This window comes from Rhamphochromis sp. 'chilingali' (assembly GCF_963969265.1).
Source record: "Rhamphochromis sp. 'chilingali' genome assembly, chromosome: 20".
NCBI classification, from domain to species: Eukaryota; Metazoa; Chordata; class Actinopteri; order Cichliformes; family Cichlidae; genus Rhamphochromis; species Rhamphochromis sp. 'chilingali'.
Genome location: NC_137947.1, coordinates 5363124 through 5380406, shown reverse-complemented (window position 1 = coordinate 5380406; position 17283 = coordinate 5363124). Strand labels below are relative to the sequence as shown.

The 17283-nt window shown below is 42.1% G+C and overlaps 1 protein-coding gene across 1 annotated transcript in view; it reads left to right on the top strand.

Annotated features, from left to right (window-relative positions):
- The window catches only part of thada (THADA armadillo repeat containing), a 124783-nt gene that overhangs the window by 19726 nt on the left and 87774 nt on the right, over positions 1-17283 (top strand). The window contains exons 22-26 of the mRNA XM_080868565.1: positions 2810-2919; positions 6638-6770; positions 8777-8899; positions 9074-9196; positions 9380-9471. Of these exons, the coding sequence (XP_080724691.1) occupies positions 2810-2919; positions 6638-6770; positions 8777-8899; positions 9074-9196; positions 9380-9471 (581 nt within the window). The remainder of the gene's footprint in view (positions 1-2809; positions 2920-6637; positions 6771-8776; positions 8900-9073; positions 9197-9379; positions 9472-17283) is intronic.

The following is a 17283-nucleotide window of genomic DNA, read 5'->3' as shown; positions in this document are numbered from 1 at the left end:
AATTGTGTGCAGTATATAGTGTGCTATATTAAATTTGTGGGGTCTTGCAGGAATGATTAGCTCGTGCTCTTCAGTCCTTCCTTTAAGCAGCAGAGAGTCCAGAGGGAGATTGGTATGAGGACTTACTGAGACATGTAGTAAAGACAAAAAATAATTCACTGAAACTGAGCAGTGGCAGCAGCAACAACAAACATGGTGAGAGTGCCGTCTAACCCGGGGCCATCGGGGGAGAAGTTAGCTATTTGGGTCACTGTCACGGCCGAGCCATACATGTAATTAGACTTGGGAAACTTCTCTCTCCGCACATGGAAGTTTTTTCTGGGAAACGGGCTAGGCTGCAAACAGGAAGTTGACATCTAAATAAAGTGCACCCCCCCTTTGCCCCCTCCTGCCCCGCGCAGGAAGCTTGCTCAGCCCTTTTTAAACAGTTACACAGACGGGAACCTTCGAAAGGGAAGCTTTAAATAGGTGAAGCCGCGGCCCGGCTCGGCCCAGCTCAGCACCGCAGCGGTCTGGGCCCCGGCAGCAAGGGACCATCTTAACAGTGACTGTCGCTGCCATTTTTACCCCGGTGAGGTCAGGCCTGTCCTGGGAGTCCACTCTGGCCACCAGTGTGATAAGTCATTGGGCTTGGTAGGCTGTGGTTTACACAGTCCATACTTTGGTGTCCAAGTTAGTCCACTTTAGGTCTGCAGGGTCAGTTGAGTTTATTGACCAGTCACGTGGTCAGAAACGGGCTGTCTAAGCCTTTCATCTTTGCCGCATTTATTATCTTTGTATGATTTTCATGTTGCACATAGTTTTAATTCACGTGCAGCATTTTTGTTTCATCGCAGTCTCCTGCTGTTTTTCCTCTTACAGACCAGCTTCATGCATCATTTTCTCTTCCTTCAGTGACATCAGGGCTCGTGGCTGAAGTTTACAGTGACTGGCATATTTCTGGTTCATGTGTGGGTCTGAGTCTGTGTTAGTTTAGATGTTGTGTCTAACCCTACATCCCCTAAGGGGCTGTTGGGATGTTTTTTTCTCTTTTTACACGGGGTATTTTCTTTCTTTCTTTTTTTTTTTTTTTTATATTTCTTTTTTTTTATGTTTGTGCTTTGGGTCCTCGCCACCCCTCCCTGTGCCCTCCATGCCACCCCTGACTAAGTCGGGGCCTGGCTGCCTCTGTGGTGGCGGTGATACCACAGCCTTAATGACAGGGCCGTGGAGCTCTGCGTCCGCCTCGCCCTGCCGCCTCACCTGCAACACACTCGCCAGTTTACACACTGCTGCAGGAACAGCACTGACTTGTGTGTGTGTGTGTGTGTGTGTGTGTGTGTGTGTGTGTGTGTGTATAGTTAGAATAATGCTGCTAACACTATTACTAACTGGATGGTTTTACTGACAGTGGCCATTATGTGGATGTCTCAGCATCCTTATTTGAACGCACTTGTCACGCTACTGACATGCCGCTCTCACGCTTGACGAGCAGAGTGCTCCCTGGCTGAAAACTAAGTGGTGTCTCTAAAACAAGAGTGCAGCCAGTGTTGCAGCTTTGCCAAGCAGAGGAAAGTCTAAAGTGGGATTAGGTAATGTAGCGAAGAACCATTTTTTGTACACCATGCTGCTTTTTTCCTTCAGCTGGAAGCTGTGAGGCTCTGAGTAATTGTCTAAATGACCAAGCTGGTTATCCAAATGGTTCATTTTACCACCATTCAATGAGCCACGAGTGGAATTGTGTCATTTTCAAGGGTGGAGTGTGGTGGGTGGGTAATTGTTTTGAAATTGTATTGAGTTTATTGGATGTATTTAGACATAATTGCTCGACTTTAAAGGCTGATTCATGCGCTGACAAAGACAAAGTCCACTGTGGTGGATCCACTCAGATCTAAATGCTTCATTGTTTCAATGAAAGATAAAACGTAGCACACTAGAACTAACATGACACCGTCACTGTGGGAACCTCCAACTACAGCGAGCCACTTGGTGAATCTGTTTGCAGTAAGTTGACCAACAGCTTTTTTTTTTTCCTTTTCAATAAATGTGTTTTCTGTGTCTTTCAGATATGCAACAACTCTTTAAGTTACGCTTTGACATCCGACTCATCAGTTAATTCCACTCTCAGATGTCAAATCTTCAAACTGTTCATCCAGTTTTGAGTAATATGAATGCGTTTGAAGCAGACTTGAATCAACGTGACGTTACATATTTTTACAAGTACATCAAAATATCCTACAAGTACATTTTTCCTTTCAAGTACTAAAATGAATACAAAAGCGCTCAAATTGCAAGTATTATAATGAATAGAACCTGCTCCTGTGAAATCCATGGTTACTTTGCATTTCTTCTGTTGGTGCTGTATGTTGTTAAAGCCTTCCATAGACAGACATGTAGCCAAAGATGAAAGCAACACATCTACAAGTCGGAATATTCTGGATAATGTCACAACATCCCACATTGACACAACAGTTGTTTTGTGAACCAAAGTGTAACAACCCTGCTTCCAGGTCTTTTCCATATAGACCTGTGATTAAAAGCTAGCGCTGCTACTGTATGATTGTTGAACATGAAGGCAAATCTTGGCCCTGCAGGCCTCCAGTTGAGAAAACAGGATCTGCTGCACTAGCTCGTGGCCTGGCCTTGTTAAGGTTGCATCACTGGGTGCATATAGCATGACTTATGTCATTTTGACCCTTTGAAACTGGCATAACTAACTTCATTTGGAGAGTGCAGCAGGAGGAAAGTTATGTGAACACACACAGCCACACAGTTCACCTCTTACAGTTCAGCTGCTGATCTCCTTTCTTTCTCTCTCTCTGTGTTGCAGGTGGAGGGGGTAGGCCTGTACTTCCGTCAGCAGCTCCTGCAGTCCCGTCATCGTGGCGCCTTCGAACTGGCTTATGTGGGCTTTGTACGCCTCACAGACATGTTGTGCAGGTGCGTATGTGTCTGTGTTCACATTCAGCATAAATGGACTGAAAGGTGATACTGTTGGACGGCCATGGGCATTAGCTTCCATCACGACAGTGAGTGTCCCTGTGCCTTGTAATTAGCAGTAGGCAAGCACACTCAGTAATGTTCTTCAGATATAATCCACTCTAAATAAATCAAGGCTGGATAATTGGATTTATTTCTAATCTGGTGCCCTCTGGATGGCCAGCAGAAAGGCATGGGTGTGAAAGAACTGAACTGCTGGTGACAGAGAAAACCCACGCTGGCACAGGGCGAACATGCAAGCCTCTGACGATCTCATTAAAAGAAACATGCAGCTCCTTTAAAGTGGAGTCAGACTGTTAAATACCCTTTAATGGTCAAACACATTAAATCATGGACAGCATGAAAATCTTGGAGAGACATCTGTGATGTTTTGGGGTGTATGAGTGCCCGTCCATCCGTCCATTTTCTTTGGGTTACCTAATCAAGCCTATCCCAGCTGGTGTAGGGTGAGAGGCGGGTCACGACCCTGGACAGGTCGCCACTCTGTCACATCTGTAGCCAATTTATGGTAAAATGGTAAATGGCCTGTATTTATATAGCGCTTTACTAGTCCCTAAGGACCCCAAAGCGCTTTACACATCCAGTCATCCACCCATTCACACACACATTCACACACTGGTGGAGGCAGCTACCTTGTAGCCACAGCCACCCTGGGGTGCACTGACAGAGCGCCCCAATTTAGAATCCTCAGTTAACCTAACCCTACTAAACTGCATGTCCCCATTTGTGCACACAGTGTGGGTAGTCTGTAGACGTGTAAAGGCACCAGGGACATGGATAGGTTTTTGAGCAAAGTACGCTGCAATCCAGACAGCGTCAGGGAAGTCTTTGCTCATTTCAGCAAAACGTTCTGCACGTAACAAAACTGCAGGAAAAGATTCGGTCCCTTATGAAACAGAAAATATGATAAAGGAGGTCCTGAAGTCCTACATCAAACAAAAACATCTCAGCTTCAGCTTGCAAATTCTTGAAATGATAACTACAACTTATAGACTGAAAGATTAATCGATCTCAGACAAAAACAGAAAAGTGCAACTCATAGCTCATAACATTTTCAAACTTTTTCTTTGAAAACCAGCATTTTGCAAAACACTTCTTTGCAGTATGAGAAAAGAAAATGACAGTTTTCCTGCGCTTAAATTGCTCAGTGAAGAGCAATAGCCTGGTTTGGCCTCAGTGCCAGTGTGCTGCCAGGGCCAGCGTTAAACTTGGCTGGAGTGACATATGACGCCAAAGTCCTCATCACCTGTGCTATTCCTAGAAATAATCTCTCTATTATTCTCCCGAGGAGGAAGAAAATATTTGTTTTAATTCTAAACGACATGAAAGAATTTCTCACTTTCATGTACCTCCCAGTTTTCCTCAATGGTGGGTTGTGGAAAACGTCTTTAGCCCTGCGGCGGGTCACCAGCCACAAAACCGTCACAGCAGTGTTGACTTTGAACCACCCAGTGCTGAGCAGTTAAAACAAAACTCACTTGTTTTGTTCTTGTGTAGAAACCAGGCTCTCTGTGCGTTGTGTAACATTTTAGCGGTCGTGTGTAGGAGTACCGGGGAGTGTGTGCGTCCTGCCGCTGGCTTGTGTGGATGCGAGTGTGTGTTTCCATGAGGGAAAGAGCAATGTGTGGATGGTATGCAGGCCGTGTGCTGGGTTATGGGGTGTTGATTGCGGGGTGCTTAACCGCAGCCTTTTGATGCTCTGCCTCGGGATCTGGCTTCGGTGTGTTCCACTGTGTTTGCACTCTTTCACTCTGTCTCTTTGTCTCTCTCTCCATTCTTCTCAGTTTTCTCTTTCATTCACTCTTTCCGTTTATCTTCACTTTCTCCTTTCTGTTTCTTTTTGACTAAATTCTTTGGTTATACAAGTGAATTTCTATCTGCAGTTGTTTATAGCTGTGGTTTCCATTTTTGTGCTGAGACATGCCCCCAGCAGTTGTTGTTCTACTAATAACAGCGTAATTTTGCGGTAAAACAAATATAGTTAATGTCAGTTCATGTCGAACGTCATGTCTTAATAGTCATGTCTTTCAGTAGCTTTCTTTCCAAGCTCCTCAGACAGTCTTGAGACCATCTCTCATAATAATATTTGCAGCCCTTTATTGAAGGGCCATATAGATGCATGGAAATACAGTATATAAGGCAAAAACACCATTTGGACAGTTATAACAAGCTTGAAAGTCAATATTTGGCATGACCAACTTTACTTTTCAGCATACCTGAACTCTCTTAGGCAAACTTTCTTGTCATTTCTTCAGGAGTAGTTCTGCAGGCTTTTTGAAGGACATCCAAAGCTCTTCTTTGGACGTTGGCTGCCCTTTGGCCCATTCTCTGTAAAGATGGTCCCACACATGTTGAGGGGAGAGGCCAGTGCTTAATTGGTTTGGGTTGGTGTGTTTGTTTGGGGTCACTGAAATTGAAAGGTGGAAGAAAGTTTTCTTCTCTGATGAGGAAAAAATGTAACCTTATTGGTCCTGATGGTTTCCAACGTTGCTGACACAACAAGCAGATCCCACCCGAGATTTTTCTACGCGTCACAGTGGAGGCGGCGCCACAATGGTCTGGGGTGCTTTTTCCTTCAGGAGGTGCAGGGGCGTCAAACGGCCACTGGCTCTGTCCAGATGTTGCAGAGAGCGTCCCTCGTGATTTATTATATGATTTTTTTTTTTTTTTTGCCATTTGTCACGTTGTCTTAAACTTTTGATTGGGAATGTATTTCTCACTTATACAATTTTATTGCACCAATTTTATTTTGCATTTTAGCTATTTATCTATTACTGACAAAGCCACTCACGCTAACACTTGTGACCATTTTCCTCCTTTTAGCTGTTTTCACCATTAACATTTTTTGGGATATTATTGGAACATTTATTCATTGCTTTTTTACTTTGTCAATAATTTAGCCAACTTTTCACCAGTGTATATTTTGCGTTATATATTTTAACATTTATTCAAAACCTTTTACTTTAACTGTTTATTGATTATTTGCAGCTACCTGCTTTTAAAAAGAAAGTATTTGTTAGCTTGCTGGCTCAGCTAGCCGGTTATTTTAGCAAACTGTTTCAGTGTCTGTGTTCACTCTTATTTGCAACAAGTGCCGTGTACTGCTCTGTTCAACATGTGGCTGTTTTTATACATATTTTTTTATATTGAGTACTTTAATACCAGCAGTATACTGGGAAGGAACATCTGGATACAAGTACTCTGAAAGAGAAAACTGGATTTCAGTACGCATTCACTGCATGATGATGTTTGCGCCCTCACTGTGAGGCTGGATTATGCATCAGTACTACATCTTTACTCTTTCCCACAAATGTCATTGTTTTAATTTGCCCACTCTGCTTATTTGGCTTTTGTCAAACAGCTGTTTGTTACAGAAGTAACAGATCAGTGTGTGTCCACCAGAGCTGCTTCATAGATGATCAGTTTGAAACAAAAACCCCAAAACCTACTGTGGGGTCTGTCTGATTGTCAGCGGGGTTTTTAACATGCGAGCATGTATCCAGGTTTGATGAGAGTGGCCTGTTTTGGTTTTGTGTATATGGAAAATGATGAGTATGACTTTACTCATGTGTGGACTACAGTGCACAGGGAAACTTAAAAGATTTCAGTCTTTGTTGCTTACGTCCATGTCATTGTTTTGTGTGTGTTTGTGTATAAGGAGTGGAAGTGAGGCCCTGCAGCAGCTTCCTGCTCGCTGGCTTTCTGAGGTTCTGGAAGAGGTCAAATCCAGCGACCCATCATCTAAGCTGTGCGCCACGCGACGAAGCGCTGGAATACCTTTCTACATCCAGGTGTGTAAGCAATATTTTTAAAGATATAAACAGAACAAATGGGCTAAAAGATGATGCAAAGGGTGCTTGTAAGGTTTCAGATTTGTTGCTGGACTTGCTATTGACTCTAAGTGTTGGCAAGAGCCTAATGTTTAAATTTCCGACACTTCAGAAACCACAGGCTTGTCAGTAAACATCACATTCCTGTGACTTGGCTGCTGCAGAGTGTGCGGTAGAGTGGTGGTCATGTTGGTGGTCACACCAATTTCTTCATGAGTATAACTCTCTCAGGACACAGTGACCCTTTGTTGCAGCTGATTGCTTCTCTTGCTTCATCTGATAAAACTTCCAGATTTAAAAAAAAAAAAAAAATTATTTTGCAAATAGAAATGTGTCACTGCCAACTGCAGCGGTCATCCCGAAGACAAAACGAGGACCATAAGCAGTAACCATTTGGTCAAAATTAGGGTTTGCAATAGAAACCTTGTGTGTTTTTGTTCCTGTTTACTCCCAAAAGTAGCGCAATAAGCAGTTCTTGGCATACCGGTGAAGCACTCGTGCTGGAAGAACACTCCGTTTCCTAATCTAGCCATCTTTTTTTTCCCCCCTCACGTACAACACACACTCACTCACTCACTCACTCACTCACACTCACACTCTCTGGTTGTCCCTCCCGTCAGTAGTCCCACAAATTACTAACACTGTGTTAGTCTCTGACTCTTATTTAGTCTCAGCTCGCGTCTTCACTTCCTTTGATTCCTAATATCGAAACTAGACGTGACTGAGGGGATGTTATCAGCAGTCATTTTGAAGCGGCTTACTCTTCTTTTGTGGTTTTGGTCAGACAGCCGCGTCGGTGATGTCACTGACTCGCTTGTTTTCGTGTGTGTGAGGCACGTGCGCCTCGTAGCTTGATTGAACGGGATGCTTCACATTAGTCTTAAATAAATTTAACCGACTTTCTGAAATTGACTTTTAAGGGCTCTGACGTCTTCCTGATCCTGTTTCTTTTCTTTTTGTTTTTTAAGACTTTCTAAACATTATCTGTGATGAATAGTAACATAACAGAAGAGCTTTAACAGGACAGAGCCTGACAAGTAGGCTGGGTGATTAAAACTGAGGATGAAGAGAGACGGAGAAGATAAGATGAAGGTGAATGAAGCAGAGGAAGTCTGAGAAGAAGAAGTTGCCACTTTGGCAGAACTCCAGACCACATTCCTAGACAGACATGGAGTCAGATCCGGGAAGGCTGGCTCATGCTGGTCCTGACTAGTTCATAGGAACCAGGCTAGCCCTCCTTTTCCTCTTGGCTTCCTCTGCTTCTAACCTCAGAGTTCATAAGAGCCAGATATGCCCCACCCTCTCCATCTTATCCTTCAAGGTCTAAGTCTTTACCATAAGCCAGGTAGGTCAGACACATCTGGCTCGCATCAGCTCCAGCAGAGATGACTTCTTTCTCACACAGCAAAGTGCCGTCACCTCCACACACACTCCCGCATTCCCATCTCCCACTCCGAGCTCATACAAATGATCTCGTTCAGTCAGCCTGTCAGAACAGACTAACTTATGGGATTTTATGAATGTATTTTTTGTTATTACCATATAAATGTGACTCAGTTTAGCGGGCCACGATAAAACCCTGAAGCATAGACTATTTAATAGACGGATGCAGTAGCTGCAAAGGGGCTATTTGCAGTGTACCAGCACTCCCACAGGATATCACACCTGATGTCATCATGTGATTGGTTCTTGAAAAGGCTCATCAGTAAAAACAGAAAATCATTATGGGCGAGGTCTTTAAAATAGGATATGTCTGTTGTTTTATTCTTGAACTAAAATGACTTTGCAAGCCTCACAGTTCAAAAATAATCCTTATTTATCTCATGCGAGGTCTTTGTAGCCCCTCACTTCATCCTCAGTTGGAAATAAAGCAGTTTTAGCTCCCTGTAAGTCGTCTGATTGGCTGCCCCTCACAAACAAAAGATGGGCACAGTAGCATTATCTGTTTTTTTTCTCCCCTTGCCCAGGCTCTGCTCTCCTCTGAGCCCAAGTCGTCCAGCTGCAGCCTGTTGAAGATGACCATGAGAGAGCTGATCGCTTTGGCCATGCCTTCTGCTGACAAGACCACTGACACCTCCACCGTGCCTCAGGTTTCGCCACCTAGCAGCTTCATTAATCATAATTCTAGTCAGATCTAGCCTCACAGATCAGGAAGTGAGATTTCCTGAACACAATTTTTTGTAAAAGCACAAAGGGTCATTTTTATAATCGCCTTAATGTTTCTGACACTGTATTCAAGGTGGAATTTTGTCTGTGGCTCACAGGTCCATGCTCTGAACATCCTCAGAGCTCTGTACAGGGACACTCGTCTGGGGGAAAACATTGTTCCTTTCGTCTCAGAAGGGATGCAGGCTGCAGTGCTGGGCTTCACCTCTCCTGTCTGGGCAGTGAGTCTTTACTTCCTGTTTTTTTTTACCTCGATTTATTGTAATCTGAACATCACAACAAACCAACGTTTGGAGTGCATACTTGATCGGCGGTTACTCACTAACCCATGGTGATAATTAGCTTTTATAATTTCTCTCTCTTCGTATTCCAATTTCTTAACCTCCATTTGTTTTGTTTCCCAGGTGAGGAACTCCTCTACTCTTCTTTTCAGCACTCTGATCACAAGGATTTTTGGCGTGAAGAAAGGGAAGGACGAACACTCGAAAAAGAACAGGTTTGCTTCTCGTGCCTCTCTTGAACTCACCTACCGCGTTCAAGTTTCAAGCTGTGTGCATCAGTGCGTAAAAGGTCAAGAAAGTCACAAATACTAGTTTAAAAAAAGCTCTTGTTTAATAGTGAGCATTATTTGCCTTAAAATAAACAAACAAACAAAAAAATCACATAATTCAACAGACATAAAGATAAGATAAGATAACCTTTATTAGTCCCACACGTGGGAAATTTGTTTTGTCACAGCAGGAAGTGGACAGTGCAAAAGTTATGAGGCAAAAATTAGAATACAATAAGAATAAATACAGTACACAACTGTACAGAATAGAATAAAATAAAATACTATATACAGTAGAATAAAATAAAATAAATATACAATAAGATAAAAATAGAATACAAATACAAATACTATATACAACTGAGTAAAAATACAACGATGACAGAAAGGATTATTGCACTTAGTATTATTGCATATGTATGGATGTGTGTGCTTGATCAGTTAAAGTCTTTATTATGGAGTCTGACAGCAGTGGGGAGGAAAGACCTGCGAAATCTCTCCGTCCCACACCGTGGGTGCCGCAGTCTCCCACTGAAGGAGCTGCTCAGTGCTGTCACAGTCTGCTGCATGGGGTGGGAGATGTTGTCCATCAGGGATGACAGCTTAGCCGCCGTTCTCCTGTCACTCACCACCTCCACTGGGTCCAGAGGGCATCCTAGAACAGAGCTGGCCCTTCGGATCACCCTGTTCAGTCTCTTCCTGTCCCCAGCAGAGATGCTGCCGCCCCAGCAGACCACGCCATAAAAGATAGCAGAAGCCACAACAGAGTCATAGAAGGTCTTCAGGAGTGGGCCCTCCACTCCAAACGACCTGAGTCTCCGCAGCAGGTACAGCCTGCTCTGCCCTTTCCTGTAGAGGGCGTCTGAGTTATGAGTCCAGTCCAGTCTATTGTTCAGATGAACAATAAAATGAGAAATCTAAATCAAAATTTGCAGTTCAATGAATGTAATTAATCCATATTTGTACTACAACAACAGCAACAATCAAACACTCATTGCATGTTCTTAAAGCTGAGATAATAAAAAAGGCCCAGTTAAACACTGGTTATGTTACCATTTAACCACAAAGGGGTGCTGTTGTAACACCACCCAGGCTGAAGGGCAGTTTTTCACTCTGCTCAGGCTTCCTGACTGCAGGATGCAGGTTTTCCTCTGTTCCTGGAATATCAACAAGGAAATGACATGGGAAGCACAGAATAGGGGGAAGTCTTGCTTGGAAATGTAATCTGCAACTAAATTACTGTTACTGATATAATATGAAAAGTAATTGAGTCTTCCCAGATGAGGTCAACAACATAACAAAAAAGGCACTTTTTGCACCTCGGGGTGCTTTTATGTTTCTTACATAGAGAACAGAGTGGCTGATGATTAAAAACGGAGAGAATGGAATCACTAAATCTGAAACTTGTTTTATGAAACTTGAATTATTAAAAATTTAAGAGCTCGATCACATTTTTCCTCTCAGCACCAGCCAGTGTTGGCAGGAGTTTGTTTTTCTGAGTGTTCCAGCTGTTCTTCCTCTCCACTGTCACCAAGTGCTGATCATGTCTGTTCTTTCTTTAATATTGTAGGATCTAACTTATAAACCCATTTTTTGCTGTGAACTGCTCTAGAATAAATAAAACTAAGCAGAGCTGAAAGAAATCCTGGTTTCAGACCTGGCGTTTAAGAAGACTTTGTCTTTAAAAGCAGTAAGACGGTAATGTTTAGACTAGCAGTCCCAACAGCGCAGGTGATGAAGAGCTGTCAGATGCTGAGTGTTGGATACGATGATATATTTATGTGCTGATCTACAACCGTCACCCAGAATGGGTTTTGGCTTGTGTAAATGACAAATGTATCTGTTCGTTATTTTTAGCTGGAAGGTTATCAGCTCTGCTGTCAGAGATTGTTTGAAAGATTGTGGATTGTTCCTGAGGTTTCAGAAAGAGTCTTAAATTCTAACAGGCTCCCAAAGCCTTGTCAAACCACCATCCAAGTGTTTGGAAACCTTGAAATTAAAAATTATAGCCTGTGCTTATCGAGTGTTCTTTCTAAGTATGTTTTATAATCTGTTGTTTGTAACTCGAGCGCAGCATAACTGGATAGTTGGTTTGCGATCTTCCATTTTGTCTCTGACTCTCACAGCGCGCACAGATACCTGCTAATAAGTGCTGCGTAACACAAACCTCTGAGGTTGTCCTGTACAGCTTGAACTGTCACGCAGATGGCCTCCCTCAAGAATACTTTGGTGTTCAGAGGAGTTCGTGAGGAGCTCTCTGGTTGCCCAGATCTTGGATGTGCTGCACACTCACGACCTTTGATCGCAAGGCAGTTGAACAGGTTGCCTGATAGGAGGCATTGAGCACAACTCGAGGGGACTCGACTCCTCTGGCTGCCAGCTCGATGTATTGCTGTAAAGCTGTACGGCTGCAGAATATCCGGCTGGTGTGAAGGTTGGTTTTCAACCTTTTCAGTGGTAATTACGGGGTGAAAGCTGATAAGACCACTCACTAATGATGGGAGCACTGCTAGGCTCTCTGCATCCCAGCTCCCACTTTGTTCTTTATGTGCTTTGTTTTTGTGAATAAAAACATTGTATGAAATCAGCCTGTCAGCACAAGAATATTAGCATGCTGTCAGAACCACAGAGCTGTTGGCCCGACTGTAGATTCTGCGTCTTGTTAAGCGTTACTTCACTGCCCTTACCCTAACCCTGCAGAGTGGCCTTGCACAACTTGTAACCATAATATATAAATCCCTCACATGACTGATAGCTTATTTTCCTCCGGTGAAACTGATACAGGGATCCGTCTAATATTCCGAGCACATTAAAACAAACATGGTAATAATGTGCATGTACTGTTTGGCTGCTTATGTTCAGCGTCTATATTCAGCTCAGAAGAGATTTGTTACTGCGTGTATAATCTGGGGTAAAGTTTCCCAGGGTTTTGGGTCGTGCTCAGTCTGGTTCCCTGTGCTGTGTTTCTACTGTCTGCCTTACTGAAGCCCGCTGAACGTTAACCAAGCTAACAATGCTGCACTTTATCTTGTCTGCTTTTACTTGTGTTTTCAGTCTGTTGTCGAGCCCTCTGCATAGCTCTCTGTTAGTCACTTCCTCCTTATCTGTTTATTCTCGTTATTAATGCAGGGAGTTATTTTTATGTGCCCGTGGGAGTGTGAGCGTGCTACAGTTAATAACAAATAATAAGTGATGGTGAAGAGAATTAGCTTTTGATCCCTGAATCTTTCATTTGACTTTCAGAGGTACATGTTTGTGTTTTAGTGTTCTTGGTCTCTGATTATTTTTCTCTTCTTGCAGCATGTTAGTCATAATACGCGCGGGTCCAGAAAGCTGCGTCTCATTTATAATTGTGTCTCTGAGAATTTGAGTGTTTTCCAAAGTCTGGTCTGTGTTATTGCCGTGATTTTATGGTTGTGAAGTGTGGCAGCAGAAAATGTATTGTGACAGCTTGTCCAGTCTAATATTCGTGTGTGTGTGTGTGTGTGTGTGTGTGTGTGTGTGTGTGTGTGTCTTGGTCGACTGAAGCCGGAGCATAAACGCATCTCTCTTTCTCACACAAACCAGTTTATTTGTGTCATTATGTGTATTTGTGTGTTTAAAAGGGCTGAGCATTTCGGGGTGTGTGGGAATTTCAGCTGTGTATTTTCCGAAGTTGCTCACATTCAGGCGCGTCGTTTGCTTGCCGATCGCCGTTCCACTAAGCTCCAGGCTCTGGGCCCTCTCGCCTCTCGCTGACCGCACAGTGATGCTGATCCGATACAGTTTGTTGAGATAAACGTGAGCATAAACAAAACTGACAGAGCAAAGATTGTACTCTGCACTCCAAGCAACAAAAAAACCTACCAGTTGTAACAAGCTCTGGCATAGCAGTGGAAAAAGGAAACTGGGATCCATTCAGTGTGTGCTAACCCGGGTGTTAAGATACTGGGAATGCTCTGGGATCAAGTAAGTGTCAGGTTTTTTCTCACTTTAAACTTCAGCAGCACAGTTTGATTTGCTTGTGCTGTAGTCTTTATATTTGATATGTTATCAGAAAAATGGGCTTAAGGAGCAGTAAGAAAATGCTACGACTTCCCCTAAAAAATCAAAAACCAAATCTGATCTTAAATCTGTTCATCCTTCAAACTAACTCAGAGACCAAACAGCAGTTTTCAAAGAGCCTGTTCTGATCGAAACTTAAGGCAGAAGTGCGATCGATCGTTTTTCTTTCTGAGGGAGAGGATTCACCACGAATGACCCCAACTGTGTTTTGTGCCACTTCGCTGCGGGAAACTTTCCTTGGAAAACTCCATTTTTGGCCCCACCTACAAATAGATTTGTTTACAAATGAACCTTCTCGGTAGATTTCATCCTCTTTTCCCCATCTACGCTCACAGAATGCGCTGCAAATCTACAAGTGCGAACGATCAGAATGGGAAGTTGTGCAGAGTTGCAAAAGTAAACTACCTATTAGGCAAGCTATATTTAAATTATGTTTTTTTTTTTTTTATAGGCGGATGTGTGGAGCTAGTGTGTAACCGCTGATATATCATTGCGCAAACACTGTTGTGCTATTGTAGCTGGTCAACCTGATGATGGCTGCAGCTACGTGACAGTTATTTTAGTTCAGTGGTTCTCGCTCCTATAAATGGCCAAAAAGGTCATTCTGAGGCACCGTCTTCATCAGAATGAGAAGCAAATTTAAAATTTCACTCTAAAAGTTGTCATTGGACTGTTTCCAGTCGAAAAAGTCCAACAACTCTATCAATTGAAGCGTGTCAGCACTTCAGTCAAATTGTGTGATCAAATTGTTGCACTGCAGGAATCATGATTCATATCTCATAGTTAATATAACTGAAAATAAACAGTTTTTGGCCGTGAAATGTAGTGAAGAAGAATAAAAATGTATTTTTAAATATTATTTAACCTTTATTTATACAGGTAGTCACATTGAGATCCAATGTCTCATTTGTAAGAGAGACCTGTCCCAGACAAACAGATGCTATTAAAATACTTTTAGTTTATTTTCTCCGTCACCTGTTGGTGTAAAAACTATGAACCCACAAACGAGACATGACCTTTTCACATACACCTCTGCGGGGCTGTACGATATGACCAAAATCTCATATCCCGATGTGACATTTATCGTCCCGACAACGTTATATATCACAAAAATGTTACATTTTCGGTGAATCTCGGGCAACTTGATTTGCGTGCAGTGTTTTCAGCTGGGCGGCGTGTACCTGAGGTCGAGTGTTACATCAGTTTCTTTGAGTATTTATTACACGACGTGCTGCGGGGAAAAGCCTGTTCTAAGGTTTATTTTTTAGCACCTGACGGCTCTTTTTAGAGTCTCGTCCGTAAACGCTCTGCATACTATTTCACCTGATTCAGTTTATTTTGAAAATTCTCAACAGAATCTTCAGCTTTATTGTGAAAGGTTTATGTGGAAAATAAAGAAGCGGACGGCGGAGCCACGCGATGGTTTTACCGTTTTTATTTGTTGCTAACGACAACGAATAAAAACAGTCGCTTGCCCGTCCGTAGGTTGGTTATATTAAATATAAGAGAAAGAGAGAACTGTAAGAAATTCTACAGTGACCATTAAAACGATGGAAAAAAAAATGGCAGTAAATAGTTTATTTTGCGACACCATGAAACAAACAAGAGCATAATATGAAACATAGACGTTTTCATATCGTCATCGGATATATATCGTTATATCAAACAGCCCTACACTTCCGCCTTCCTCCTCTCTCCTTCTCTGACGCCTTCCAGGGGAAGGAGAGAAAGAAAGGACACAAACACTCATCCCATTTGACCTGATTCAAGTCAGCATGTTTACTGGGATGGATGTGCAGAACCACAACTGTGTGTTTTATATTAAATAAGTGTGTGTGTGTGTGTGTGTGTGTGTGTGTGTAGTGTAGTGTAGTGTAGTGTAGAATCCAGTTGTGACTGAAGCACTATGTGATCTCTCCAGTCTTGTGATCAAGTGCTTGGCAGAGCAGACCTCTTCCCTTTAGGAATGACTTTATTTAGATGAGTCGAGTTAAATAAAAACTTTATTGGCCCTGAGGCTGAATGGCGGTTGTAGCAGAGAGACCGCCTGTGTTAAATATAAAGTTTGTCATTTTATTGACGTGTGTGTGAATACATAAGCAGAAACGTGACAGCAAAAGGGGTGCAGTGGATATATGGATCCACACACAGATCGGTTTCCATTTGTAGGTGTGGGTAAGCAAACATTAAGGTTTGATTTGTTTAGACACAGAGTATTTATCCTGAGAACGTCTCCTTATCAGAGCTTCTCAGTATTTGGCAGGAGGCTCGCTCCATTACCTCCCTCCCCCCATCGCCTATGGCTCGACTTGGTACTGTTTGTCACTTTTATAGAAGGGGAGTTCCTGGTACATAGGAATTTAATCACAACTAACAGTAATTTAAGTAAATGAAGCTCAAGTTGGAGCACAATAAAACTACTAGTTTCCTTTTTTATTTGTCCTCTTGTTTAACGTTATACTTGCTTTACTTGTGAATCTCTTTGTAGCTTGAAATCACCTTCCTGTTTTGCTTCCCAGCTGCTTCCGATCTTCGACTCTAGCTCAGTGGCGTCTGGTAAAGTACTTTTTTCCACAGGGGCTCATTTTCATTCATTTCTCTTTTTGCATAATAATTCTCCTTACAAACAAACAACCCTTCTTTCTATGTTCCTTTGCTCTACATCCAGCATTTTTCAGACTATAATATTTCAAACCTCATAGACGCAGACAAGCAATCCAAAAAGTAATTCACTTTCCAGCTTTATTCCTTCTTTCTTTTTTAGGTTTGTTACTCTAATGTTTCAGTGTCTGCTATAAAGGGTGGGCTCCACATATTTCACTTGTCAGAGTCTATTTACTCTTCAGGCAGAGCAGCACACAGTGTGTGAGAGCAGTCCTGTGACTGTTTAATAGCAGCCTTCTTGAGTTTTGGCTTAAGCCTGCCCCCTGTGAGTTTCAAGAGGAAGTCCTGCATTACAGCTCGGAAAACAAGAAAAAATACCCGAATTCCATTTATAGGGATCGCAAGTTCCTCAGCCTCTGCTGCTCTGAGTTTGCATTTATTTTAATGTGCACTTTTCAAGCTTGAAATTAATCACATATATGTATGTATATTTAATTATATATATATATTAGGGGTGCAACGATACACAAAATTCACGGTTCGGTTCGGTTCGATACTTTGGTGTCACCGTTCGATATTTTTTCGATACAAAAAAAATGCTCATGCCTTTTTAATTTGTCATTTATTAAAATTATAAATATATATTTTAACTCAAAAGTACAGTTTTTAAATTTAATGTTGCTGAAACAAAAGTAATTTAAAAAAATAAATATATCTCAGGGCTCTCAAAATTTCAAAATCCCTGGTAGCCCTTCGGGCAGGGACTCTTCAGTTTTTGGTAGCCCAAAATAAATGTAAGTAGCCCGAATAAAAAAGAGAGCAATTTTTTGATTGATGTTTTGTTTCCTGCTTTGTTTCCTTTACAATATTATACATTAAAGTATAATATTGTAAAGGAAACAAAACATTAATCAAAAAATTGTTGAAAAACAAATTACAACATTGTATAAAAATTACAGTCATCAACTCAAATACTTGGTTCTAACTGAACAGAAATTTCTATGAACTTGTAAGAACTGTGTAGGACATGAATCAGTCTGTGTCAGATCCTGAATTTGAAATTTCCACTGAAGTCACGGGTAAGAGACAAGTGGAACCAAGATCGAGGCC